General features: G+C 58.5%; 1 protein-coding gene across 2 annotated transcripts in view; it reads left to right on the plus strand.

Moving 5' to 3' along the window:
- Window positions 1–12,211, plus strand: part of QKI (QKI, KH domain containing RNA binding) — a 100,435-nt gene that overhangs the window by 66,067 nt on the left and 22,157 nt on the right. Inside the window, exons 1-2 of one of the 2 annotated variants that reach the window (XM_061566948.1) lie at window positions 3,501–3,532; window positions 4,176–4,292. In XM_061566948.1, the coding sequence (XP_061422932.1) occupies window positions 4,254–4,292 (39 nt within the window). In that variant the 5' untranslated portion in view covers window positions 3,501–3,532; window positions 4,176–4,253. Of the gene's footprint in view, window positions 1–3,500; window positions 3,533–4,175; window positions 4,293–12,211 lie in introns of those variants that run through there. The other variant, XM_061566938.1, reaches the window with a different exon arrangement.

Consider the following 12,211-nt stretch of genomic DNA (forward strand, 5'->3'; position numbering starts at 1 on the left):
GGAGTGAGAGTGGGTGCAGGAGTGAGATTGGTGCAGGAGTGAGGGAGTGGTGCAGGGAGTGGTGCAGGGAGTGGGGAGTGGTGCAGGGAGTGGGTGCAGGGAGTGGTGCAGGGAGTGGAGGAGTGGTGCAGGGAGTGGAGGGTGGTGCCGGGAGTGGGGGATGGGGCAGGGAGTGGTGCAGGGAGTGGTGCAGGGATGGTGCAGGGAGTGGTGCAGGGAGTGGGGGAGTGGTGCAGGGAGTGGTGCACGGGAGTGAGGGAGTGGTGCAGGGTGTGGTGCAGGGATTGAGGGAGTGGTGCAGGGAGTGGAGGAGTGGTTGCGGGAGTGGAGGAGTGGTGCAGGAGTGGGTGCAGGGAGTGGAGGAGTGGTGCAGGAGTGCGGGAGTGGTGCAGGGAGTGGTGCAGGGAGTGAGGAGGTGCAGGGAGTGGTGCAGGGGGTGGGGGAGTGGCAGGGATGTGAGGGAGTGGTGCAGGGAGTGGTGCAGGGGGTGGAGGAGTGGTGCAGGGAGTGAGGGAGTGGTGCAGGGAGTGGTGCAGGGGTGGGGGAGTGGTGCAGGGAGTGGTGCAGGGGGTGGAGGAGTGGTGCAGGGAGTGAGGGAGTGGTGCAGGGAGTGGTGCAGGGAGTGGAGGAGTGGTGCAGGGAGTGGTGCAGTGGGGAGTGTGCAGGGGGGTGAGAGTGGTGCAGGGAGTGAGGGATGGTGCAGGGAGTGGTGCAGGGAGTGGTGCAGGGAGTGGTGCAGGGAGGGGGGGAGTGGTGCAGGGAGTGGTGCAGGGAGTGAGGGAGTGGTGCAGGGAGTGAGGGAGTGGTGCAGGGAGTGAGGTGGTGCAGGGTGGTACAGGGAGTGGTGCAGGGAGTGGTGCAGGGAGTGAGGGAGTGGTGCAGGGAGTGGTCAGGGAGTGGTGCAGGGAGTGGGGTGGTGCAGGGAGTGGTGCAGGGAGTGAGGGTGGTGCAGGGAGTGAGGAGTGGTGCAGGGATGGTGCAGGGAGTGCAGGGAGTGAGGGAGGTGGTGCAGGGAGTGAGGGTGTGGTGCAGGGAGTGGTGCAAGGGAGTGGTGCAGGGAGTGGGAGGATGGTGCAGGGAGTGTGCAGGGAGTGGTGCAGGGAGTGAGGGAGTGGTGCAGGGAGTGGTGCAGGGAGTGGTGCAGGTGTGAGGGAGTGGTGCAGGAGTGGTGCAGGGAGTGGGCAGGGAGTGAGGGAGTGGTGCAGGGAGTGGTGCAGGGAGTGTGCAGGGAGTGGGGAGTGGTGCAGGGAGTGGTGCAGGGATGGTGCAGGGAGTGGGGGAGTGGTGCAGGGAGTGGTGCAGGGAGTGGTGCAGGGAGTGGTGCAGGGAGTGGTGCAGGGAGTGAGGGAGTGGGTGCAGGGACGTGGTGCAGGGAGTGGTGCAGGGAGTGTGCCAGGGAGTGGTTGCAGGGAGTGAGGGAGTGGTGCAGGGAGTAGGTGCAGGGAGTGTGGCAAGTGGAGTGACGGGAGTGGTGGCAGGGAGGTGGTGCAGGGAGTGGTTGCAGGGAGTGGTGCAGGGAGTGGTTACACGGGAGTGAGGGAGTGTGTGCAGGGAGGTGGTGCAGGGAGTAGTGCAGGGAGTGGTGCAGGTGAGTGGAGGGAGTTGGTGCAGGGAGTGGTGCAGGGAGTGGTGCAGGGAGTGAAGGGAGTGGTGCAGGAGTGGGTGCATGGTATTGGGGCAGGAGTGGGTGCAGGGAAGTGGAGGGAGTGGTGCAGGGGTAGAGGTGAGTGGTGCAAGGGGAGTTGAGGGAGTGGTACAGGGAGGGGGGGGAGTGACGCGGGGAGTGGTGCAGTGGGTGGGGTAGGATGCAGTGAGTGGTGCAGGGGGGTGGTGCAGGGAGTGGTGCAGGGGGCTGCTGTCTGTGCCATGGAAACTGGATGTCAGTTTCCACGGCAACTGCCGCCCGCAACGGCGGTTGTCTCTGCCCGTGGCTGCTGCTGCTGATGGTTGTGTGTGTGTGTAGGTGTGTGTGTGTGTGTGTAGGAGTGTGTGTGTGTGTGTAAGAGTGTGTGTGTGTGTGTGTAGGGAGATGTGTGTGTGTAGGTGTGTGTGTGTGTAGGGGTGTGTGTGTGTAGGGGTGTGTGTGTGTAGGGGTGTGTGTGTGTAGGGGTCTGTGTGTGTGTAGGGGTGTGTGTGTGTAGGTTTGTGTGTGGGTCTATGTGGGTAGGGGTGGTGTGTGTGTGTGTGAAGAGTGGGTGTGTAGCGGTTAGCGCGCTGCGCTACGAACCCAGCGACCCGAGTTCGATTCCCGCTCACGGCCAACATTGATGACGATTATTATCTGAACCGGTCATGGCCCTCCCCTAGGTCGACTCAGCCTCAAATGAGTACCTGTTGTGTGGTGTGTAAACATCGCTACTAGGGAGACAAAGGCGGCCGGGCGTGCTGCTGGCCACCCACCCCCTTGCATGCCGTGTCGGCCTTCACAGGTGCTCGCTAACAGCACTTGCCCCAACAGTCTGTTAAGGCTATACGGGGAATCTTTGCATTTGTCCTTGTGTCTTGGCACAGCACACGAGGGGGTGGGTGACCAGCACCACGCCCGGCCGCCTTTGTCTCCCTAGCGGCGATGTTCCACACACCTCACCAGGTACTCAGTCGACCTAGGGGAGGCCCAGGACCGGTTCAAGTAATGATCATCACTGGGTGTTGGCCCTGAGCTGGAATCGATCTCGGGTTGCCGCATGATGGTAGCGCAGCCCAGCCAACTACTACCTCTCCCACAGACGCAATGACACACGCAGTACATAGACACTCACACACACACACGTGTGCACACACAAAGACAAAGGTCCCGCCGCCCCCCCCGTATAGCCGACATAGGCTGTTGGGGCGTGTGGATAGCGAGCACCTATGCAGTGGCGGGGGGGGGGGTGAGACTGACGGTGGGAGATGATGGGAGAGGTGTTAGAGATGTGTGAGAGGTTTTAGAGATGGCGGGAGATGGAGGGAGACACAGAAAAGCACAGGAGACGGAGGGAGACACAGGGAGACGAAGGGAGACACAGGGAGACGGAGGGAGACACAGGGAGACACAGGGAGACGGAGGGAGACACAGGGAGACGGAGGGAGACACAGGGAGACACAGGGAGACGGAGGGAGACACAGGGAGACGGAGGGAGACACAGGGAGACACAGGGAGACGAAGGGAGACTTGGCAGCCACCGTTCCTCAGGAGTCGTGCAGAGACACCCCCCCCCCCCCCCCCCCAGTGTTTGATGTTGTCGTGCCGTGCCGGCGAAGCGAGGATTACAGCCAATGCCGCCTCCGTGGGGCCGGCAAAGGGGCCGGCAGAGGCCTCTGAACCCCCACAGAGCAAACATCGGGGATGAGGGGGGGTCAGACCACCCCCCCCGTCTGCTCATCACATCGCAATATCTCACCCCCCCCACACCCCCACCCCCACACTCTGTCAACACGGAGCAAGAGGGCAGCTCTGTGCACATAGCAACTCCCGTGGCAGAAGTTGAATGGCAAAGTCTAATATGCCCGTGTCGAAGTTGGTGAGTGAGTCCAGTGAGCTCGGGGGACGGTGAGTGAATCAGTGAGCGAGTGAGCGAGTGAGTGAGTGAGTGAGCCAATGAGTGAGTGAGTGAGTCGGTGAGTTAGGGAATGCATCCGTGAGTTCGTGAGCCGGTGAGTGAATGAGTGAGTGAGTGCATCCATGAGTGAGTGAGTGAGCCGGTGAGTGAATCAGTTAGTGAGTGCATCCATGAGTGAGTGAGTGAGCCGGTGAGTGAATCAGTTAGTGAGTGCGTGAGTGAATCCATGAGTGAGTGATTGAGCCGGTGAGTGAATGAGTGAGTGAGTGCATCCATGAGTGAGTGAGTGAGCCGGTGAGTGAATCAGTGAGTGAGTGCATCCATGAGTGAGTGAGTGAGTCGGTGAGTTAGGGACTGCATCCGTGAGTGAGTGAGCCAATGAGTGAGCGAGCCAGTGAGTGAGCGAGTCAATGAGTGAGTGAGCGAGTTGGTGAGTTAGGGACTGCATCCGTGAGTGAGTGAGCCAGTGAGTGAGTGAGCGAGTGAGTCGGTGAGTGAGTGAGTGAGTCAGTGAGTGAGCCAGTGAGTGAGCGAGCCAGTCAGTGAGTGAGTGAGCGAGCGAGCGAGCGAGATGGTGAATTTCTCAGTTGAACGCCCGCACTCGTCTGACGCGGCCTGCCCGTTGCGTTGCAGTTCAACTTCGTGGGGAGGATCCTGGGACCTCGCGGCCTCACGGCGAAGCAGCTGGAGGCGGAGACGGGCTGCAAGATCATGGTTCGGGGCAAGAGCTCCATGCGGGACCGCAAGAAGGTACGGGGGCCGTGGGGTCACGGGATCACGGGGTCACGGGGCGCAAAGATCACGGAGATCGTGATCACTGTGAAGGGGGGTAGAGTGAGATGAGAGTGGAGAGGCAGGAGAGTGCGTGGAGGGGAGTAAAGTGAGATGAGAGGGGAGAGGTAGGAGAGTGTGTGGAGGGGAGTAGAGTGAGATGAGAGGGGAGAGGCAGGAGAGTGCGTGGAGGGGAGTAGAGTGAGATGAGAGGGGAGAGGCAGGAGAGTGTGTGGAGGGGAGTAGAGTGAGATGAGAGGGGGGAGGTAGGGGAGTGCGTGGAGGGGAGTAGAGTGAGATGAGAGGGCAGAGGTAGGAGAGTGCGTGGAGGGGAGTAGAGTAAGATGAGAGGGGAGAGGCAGGAGAGTGCGTGGAGGGGAGGAGAGTGAGATGAGAGGGGAGAGGCAGGGGAGTGCGTGGAGGGGAGTAGAGTGAGATGAGAGGGGAGAGGTAGGAGAGTGCGTGGAGGGGAGTAGAGTGAGATGAGAGGGGAGAGGTGGGAGAGTGCGTGGAGGGGAGTAGAGTGAGATGAGCGGGGAGAGGTAGGGGAGTGCGTGGAGGGGAGTGGAGTGAGATGAGAGGGGAGTGGAGTGGGATGAGAGGGGAGTGGAGGGGGATGAGAGGGGGGAGGTAGGGGAGTGCGTGAGGGGAGTAGAGTGAGATGAGAGGGCAGAGGCAGGAGAGTGCGTGGAGGGGAGTAGAGTTGAGATGAGAGGGGAGAGGCAGGAGAGTGCGTGAGGGGAGTAGAGTGAGATGAGAGGGGAGAGGTAGGAGAGTGCGTGGAGGGGAGTAGAGTGAGATGAGAGGGGAGAGGTGGGAGAGTGCGTGGAGGGGAGTAGAGTGAGATGAGCGGGGAGAGGTAGGGGAGTGCGTGGAGGGGATTGGAGTGAGATGAGAGGGAGTGGAGTGGGATGAGAGGGGAGTGGAGGGGGATGAGAGGGGGGAGGTAGGGGAGTGCGTGGAGGGGAGGAGAGTGAGATGAGAGGGGAGAGGCAGGAGAGTGCGTGGAGGGGAGTAGAGTGAGATGAGAGGGGAGAGGCAGGAGAGTGCGTGGAGGGGAGTAGAGTGAGATGAGAGGGGAGAGGTAGGAGAGTGCGTACAGGGGAGTAGAGTGAGATGAGAGGGGAGAGGCAGGAGAGTGCGTGGAGGGGAGTAGAGTGAGATGATTCCCCGCCACTGGGCTGACTCTTCGTTGACGGAGAGGGCCGCGGACTCGCTCACACCCCTCCCTCCCCTCCCTTCCCTCGCCTCCCTCCCTCCCCTCCCTCCCCTCCCTCCCCTCCCTCCCCTCCCTCCCTTCCCTCGCCTCCCTCCCCTCCCTCGCCTCCCTCCCCTCCCTCCCTCCCTCCCCCCTCCCCTCCCTCCCCTCCCTCCCCTCCCTCGCCTCCCTCCCCTCCCTCGCTCGCTGGCACTCGTGCGAGACACGTGGCCCGAGGTCTTGAACCAGCACTCGGGACAGCGCGGCGAGAAGGATCAGGAGGAGATAGAGGAGGAGGTGGAGGAGGAGGAGGTGGAGGAGGCCCCGTGATTGACAGCGGAGCGGCGTTATTGTAGCCCGCGTGGCATTTTCCCCTCGTCACAGCCCGAGCATTTTGACGGACGCGGCAGGGTTGCCCCCCCCCCCTCACCCCCCCCCCCATCACCACACAGACCCCATCACCCCCACCCCTCTCTCTCTTTGCCGGGGGTTTCGGGCTGGCAGACGCGGCTGTGTGAGTGAATGTTTATCTGGATTTAGAGAAGTTTTGTTGGAAGGTGGAGATTTAAAAAATGAAAAATTGAAGACTGTGAGCCGTAGCCGGGGCACTGAGAGGGATTTGGCGGCGGCCCTCGCCCTGGCGGCGATTGCCAACAGAGAATAGTTGAAGGCGCTTCCGTGTGGTGTGAGTGTGTGAGTGTGTGTGAGTGTGTGTGTGAGTGTGTGAGAGTGTGTGAGATTGTGTGAGTGTGTGTGAGTGTGTGAGTGTGTGCGAGTGTGTGCGAGTGTGTGAGAGTGTGTGAGTGTGTGTGTGAGAGTGTGTGAGAGTGTGTGAGAGTGTGTGAGTGTGTGTGAGTGTGTGCGAGTGTGTGAGAGTGAGTGAGTGGGTGAGTGTGTGTGAGTGTGTGTGAGTGTGTGAGTGTGTGTGTGAGAGTGTGTGCGTGTATGAGTGAGTGAGTGAGTGTGAGAGTGTGTGAGTGAGTGGGTGTGAGAGTGTGTGTGAGTGTGTGTGAGTGTGTAAGAGTATGTGAGAGTGTGAGAGTGTGTGAGTGTGAGAGAGTGTGAGTGAGTGTGAGTGAGTGTGTGTGAGTGAGTGTGTGTGTGGCTGGCTCACTCCGAATCAGTCGAGCGGCAATATCTTTTCATCGGTTGCGTAACGCTGTGTGGAAGCTACCTGGTCTGTCGCTCCGCACGAAGCTTCAGGTCTTCTCGGCCACGGTCATTCCCTCCCTTCTCTACGCTTGCGAAACGTGGACCCCCCTAGTGGAGCATCTTCGCCGGTTGGAAACATTTAGGCTGGCCTGCCTACGATCCATCCTGGGTTTAACCAGGCTGGATTGTGTGAGGAGCTCACAAATCCTTGAAAGATCTGGACAAAGTCCCATCAGTGAGCTCCTCCGGCAGGCAAGGCTGCGTTGGCTGGGTCATGTAGCCCGCATGCCCAGCCACCGCATGCCTAAACAGCTTTTGTTCGGCCGGATCGAGGGGGCTAGATGGGCGCGGCACGGGCTAGAGAAGAGATGGAGTGATGTGGTACAGGAGGACGTGGAGCTGAGTGGACTTGCCGATGACTGATACCAGCGGTGTCAAGATCGGCCTCAGTGGAGGAGGCTCGTGAAGGACGCTACTGGGCAGTTGGAGGCAGTCGCCCTCCAACAACAACGGAGGGCGGAGGAGCGATGCTCACAACAACGAGCGGAGCGCCGGGTGGCTAAAGCACAGCAAGTTGGTACAGTAGGGGGCACAGGTGGTGCATCAGCCAGTCATCTCGGTCATCTCGGTCAGTCGACCCGTGGCACCTGGGTCTGCCCCGTGACCGCCTGCCAGCGGGCGTTCGACACTTCACGTGGCCTCAAGGTGCACTTGGCCTGGCACAAGCATCGTGGTGACGTCACCGCCACTTAGTGGCGAATGGCGGTTGTTGTTGTTGTTGTGTGGCTGGCCTGCCTACGATCCATCCTGGGTTTAACCAGGCTGGATTGTGTGAGGAGCTCACAAATCCTTGAAAGATTTGGGCAAAGTCCCATCGGTGAGCTCCTCCGGCAGGCAAGGCTGCGTTGGCTGGGTCATGTAGCCCGCATGCCCAGCCACCGCATTCCTAAACAGTTTTTGTTCGGCCGGATCGAGGGGGCTAAACGGGCGCGGCACGGGCTAGAGAAGAGATGGAGTGACGTGGTACAGGAGGTAGCGGAGCTGAATGGACTTGCCGATGACTGGTACCAGCGGTGTCAAGATCGGCCTCTGTGGAGGAGGCTCGTGAAGGACGCTACTGGGCAGTTGGAGGCAGTCGCCCTCCAACAACAACGGAGGGCGGAGGAGCGACGCTCACAACAACGAGCGGAGCGCCGGGTGTCTAAAGCACAGCCAGTTGGCACAGTAGGGGGCACAGGTGGTGCATCAGCCACTCATCTCAGTTAATCGACCCGTGGCACCTGGGTTTGCCCCGTAACCTCCTGCCAGCGGGCGTTCGACACTTCACGATGCCTCAAGGTGCACATGGCCTGGCACAAGCGTCATGGTGACGTCACCGCCACTTAGTGGCGAATGGCGGTTGTTGTTGTTGTGTGAGTGAGTGGGTGTGTGAGTGTGAGTGAGTGTGTGAGTGAGTGGGTGTGTGAGTGTGTGAGTGAGTGTGTGTGAGTGAGAGAGTGTGTGTGTGAGTGTGTGTGTGGAGCGGTAGTGTAGCGGTTAGCACGCTGCGCTACGAACCTGGCGACCCGGGTTCGATTGCCGCTCACTGCCAACACCAGTGACGATTTTCTGAACCGGTCCTGGGCCTCCCCTAGGTCGACTCAGCCTCAAATGAGTACCCGGTGCGGTGTGTAAATATCGCCACTGGGGAGACAAAGGCGGTCGGGCGTAGTGCCGATCACCCACCCCCTCGTGTGCCGTGCTGGCCTTCATAGGCACTCGCTCGCAGCTCTTGCCCCTACAGTCTGTTAAGGCTACACGGGAGATATGTATCTTTATCTTCATAGACACAGATACACACCCACACACCGCTCCACTTAGAGACGCATGCATTTCGCATAATGGCCATTCTGGAATTTTCTTTAGCTGAATAATTAATTTGGAGCGAGATCGCTGCTCTGACGGCTAATCAAGACGCCCGCTCCAGCAGCAGAGACGGTGGTGGTGGTGGTTGTGGTGGTGGTGGTGACTGTGTGACCCGTGCATCAAAGGGCCCGGTTAGAAGGCTCCGAGTCTCGGTGTAAATTGCCCATTAGCCGTCGCCTCTCCCCGCAGCGCTGCGGAAAGGGTCTCATACACATTTAATACCACGGGGTTTGGTGTTTAGGGGAGGCTCGCGGTGTCCTGGGTGTGAGTAGAATGCATCTGGGTGTGAGTGTCAGGGTCTGATGGGTGTGTGTCTGGGTGTATGGGTGTGTGTGTCAGGGTCTGATGGCTGTGTCTGGGTGTATGGGTGTGAGTGTCAGGGTCTGATGGGTGTGTGTCTGGGTGTATAGGTGTGTGTGTCAGGGTCTGATGGCTGTGTCTGGGTGTATGGGTGTGTGTGTCAGGGTCTGATGGCTGTGTCTGGGTGTATGGGTGTGAGTGTCAGGGTCTGATGGCTGTGTATGGGTGTATGGGTGTGAGTGTCAGGGCCTGATGGGTGTGTGTCTGGGTGTATAGGTGTGTGTGTCAGGGCCTGATGGGTGTGTGTCTGGGTGTATGGGTGTGAGTGTCAGGGCCTGATGGGTGTGTGTCTGGGTGTATGGGTGTGTGTCAGGGTTTGATGGGTGTGTGTCTGGGTGTATGGGTGTGTGTGTCAGGGTGCAATGGGTATGTGTCTGGGTGTATGGGTGTGGCTGTCAGGGTCTGATGGCTGTGTCTGGGTGTATGGGTGTGTGTGTCAGGGTGCAATGGGTATGTGTCTGGGTGTATGGGTGTGAGTGTGAGGGTGCAATGGGTATGTGTCTGGGTGTATGTGTGTGAGTGTCAGGGTGCAATGGGTATGTGTCTGGGTGTATGTGTGAGTGTCAGGGTGCAATGGGTATGTGTCTGGGTGTATGGGTGTGTGTGTCAGGGTGCAATGGGTATGTGTCTGGGTGTATGGGTGTATGGGTGTGAGTGTCAGGGTGCAATGGGTATGTGTCTGGGTGTATGTGTGTATGTGTCAGGGTGCAATGGGTATGTGTCTGGGTATATGTGTGTGTGTATCAGGGTGCAATGGGTATGTGTCTGGGTGTATGGGTGTGAGTGTCAGGGTCTGATGGGTGTGTGTCTGGGTGTATGTGTGTGTGTCAGGGTTTGATGGGTGTGTGTCTGGGTGTATGGGTGTGTGTGTCAGGGTGCAATGGGTATGTGTCTGGGTGTATGGGTGTGACTGTCAGGGTCTGATGGCTGTGTCTGGGTGTATGGGTGTGTGTGTCAGGGTGCAATGGGTATGTGTCTGGGTGTATGGGTGTGAGTGTGAGGGTGCAATGGGTATGTGTCTGGGTGTATGTGTGTGAGTGTCAGGGTGCAATGGGTATGTGTCTGGGTGTATGTGTGAGTGTCAGGGTGCAATGGGTATGTGTCTGGGTGTATGGGTGTGTGTGTCAGGGTGCAATGGGTATGTGTCTGGGTGTATGGGTGTGTGTGTCAGGGTGCAATGGGTATGTGTCTGGGTGTCTGGGTGTGTGTGTCAGGGTGCAATGGGTATGTGTCTGGGTGTATGGGGGTGTGTGTCAGGGTGCAATGGGTATGTGTCTGGGTGTATGGGTGTGAGTGTCAGGGTGCAATGGGTATGTGTCTGGGTGTATGGGTGTGTATGTCAGGGTGCAATGGGTATGTGTCTGGGTGTATGTGTGTGAGTGTCAGGGTGCAATGGGTACGTGTCTGGGTGTATGGGTGTGTGTGTCAGGGTGCAATGGGTATGTGTCTGGGTGTATGGGTGTGTGTGTCAGGGTGCAATGGGTATGTGTCTGGGTGTCTGGGTGTGTGTGTCAGGGTGCAATGGGTATGTGTCTGGGTGTATGGGTGTGTGTGTCAGGGTGCAATGGGTATGTGTCTGGGTGTCTGGGTGTGTGTGTCAGGGTGCAATGGGTATGTGTCTGGGTGTATGGGGGTGTGTGTCAGGGTGCAATGGGTATGTGTCTGGGTGTGTGTGTGAGTGTCAGGGTGCAATGGGTATGTGTCTGGGTGTATGTGTGTTTATGTCAGGGTGCAATGGGTATGTGTCTGGGTGTATGGGTGTGAGTGTCAGGGTGCAATGGGTATGTGTCTGGGTGTGTGTGTGAGTGTCAGGGTGCAATGGGTATGTGTCTGGGTGTGAGTAGAAGGCATCTGGGTGTTTGGGCGTGGGTACATGTATCTGTGTGTGCGTGTTATGTGTGTGTGCGTGTGAGTGCTATCTGTTCGGCCTTCATAGGTGCTCGCTAACAGCACTTGCCCCAACAGCCTTTGAAGACTACGCAGGGGGGCTTTGTCTTTGTGTGAGACAGAGCGAGGGAGAGCGAGGGGCAAATTAGACCCGAGGTTTTATCCACCTCTCTTGAGAACGCGCCGCGCTTAATCAAATATCGCGCTACCTCCCGTCTCTCTCTCCCGTCTCTCTCCCCTCTCTCTCCCTCCCGTCTCTCTCCCCTCTCTCTCCCCTCTCTCTTCCGTATCTCTCTCCTCTCTCTCCCCTCTCTCTCTTACGTCTTCTTCGAACGCTGGGGAGCCGGAAAAGCCCCTCTCTGCACCAGCGTGGACGGCACCCTCGTGGTGTTCACCTTCTGAAGCGCTCGCTCGTCACCGTGGCGTGCGCGATGACCACCACCACCACCACGTGACTTTTCTATTGTGTTGTGCGCGGTGCTTTCAGCGCCACAGCGCGTCGATTTGTAGCATTAATTTTCATTTGTTTGCTGGTGATATTTTTTTGTGTTTCAAATCGAAATCGCCTCCAGTGCTTTTGCTGCTGGCGGCAATAAAACTTGTCTAAAAGTCAAAAGTCTCTCTCTTCTCTCTGATCTCTCTCTCTCTCCCTATCTCTATCCATCTCTCCTCTCTCTCTCTCTCTCTCGCGTGGGACGGGTTGAGCAGCGGCAGAGACAGGTTTGAGAGCACAGCGACGCGCGCGGCTGTCACATGAAGCGTACGTGCGCGCGGCTGGGCGTGTGAGTCGGTGTGTGTGTCTGTGTGTCTGAGTGTGTGTTTTTGTCTTTTGTCTGTGTGTGTGGAGAGCAGCGGTGTAGTGGTTAGCGAATTGTGTACCACAAACCCAGCGACCCGAGTTCAATTCCCGCTCACGGCCTCCGCCAGTGATGATTATCTGAACCGGTCCTGGGCCTCCCCTAGATCGACTCAGCCTCAAATGAGTATCTGGTGACAGTGTGCAAATTCATTGCCACTGGGGAGACAAAGGCGGTCGGGCGTGGTGCTGGCCACCCACCCCCTCGTGTGCCGTGCCGGCCTTCATAGGTGCTCGCTAACAGCACTTGCCCCTACAGCCCGTTAAGGCTATTCGGGGGATCTTTGTGTGTGTGTTTGCTCGCTAACAGCACTTGTCCCAACAACAGTCTGCTGAGACAATACGGGATATCTTTGTCTTTGTGTGTGTCTATATGTCTATGTGCGTGTCTATCGGTGTGTCGGTGTGTATGTCTATATGTGTGTGTCGGTATGTGTGTGTCTATATGTCTTTGTGTGTGTGTCGGTGTGTGTGTCTATATGTCTTTGTGTGTATGTGTCGGTGTGTGTGTGTTTGCTCGCTAACCGCACTTGCCCCTAC

Source organism: Lethenteron reissneri, chromosome 5 (genome assembly GCF_015708825.2).
Source record: "Lethenteron reissneri isolate LAM-NWPU_2019-01 chromosome 5, ASM1570882v1, whole genome shotgun sequence".
Classification (NCBI taxonomy): Eukaryota; Metazoa; Chordata; class Hyperoartia; order Petromyzontiformes; family Petromyzontidae; genus Lethenteron; species Lethenteron reissneri.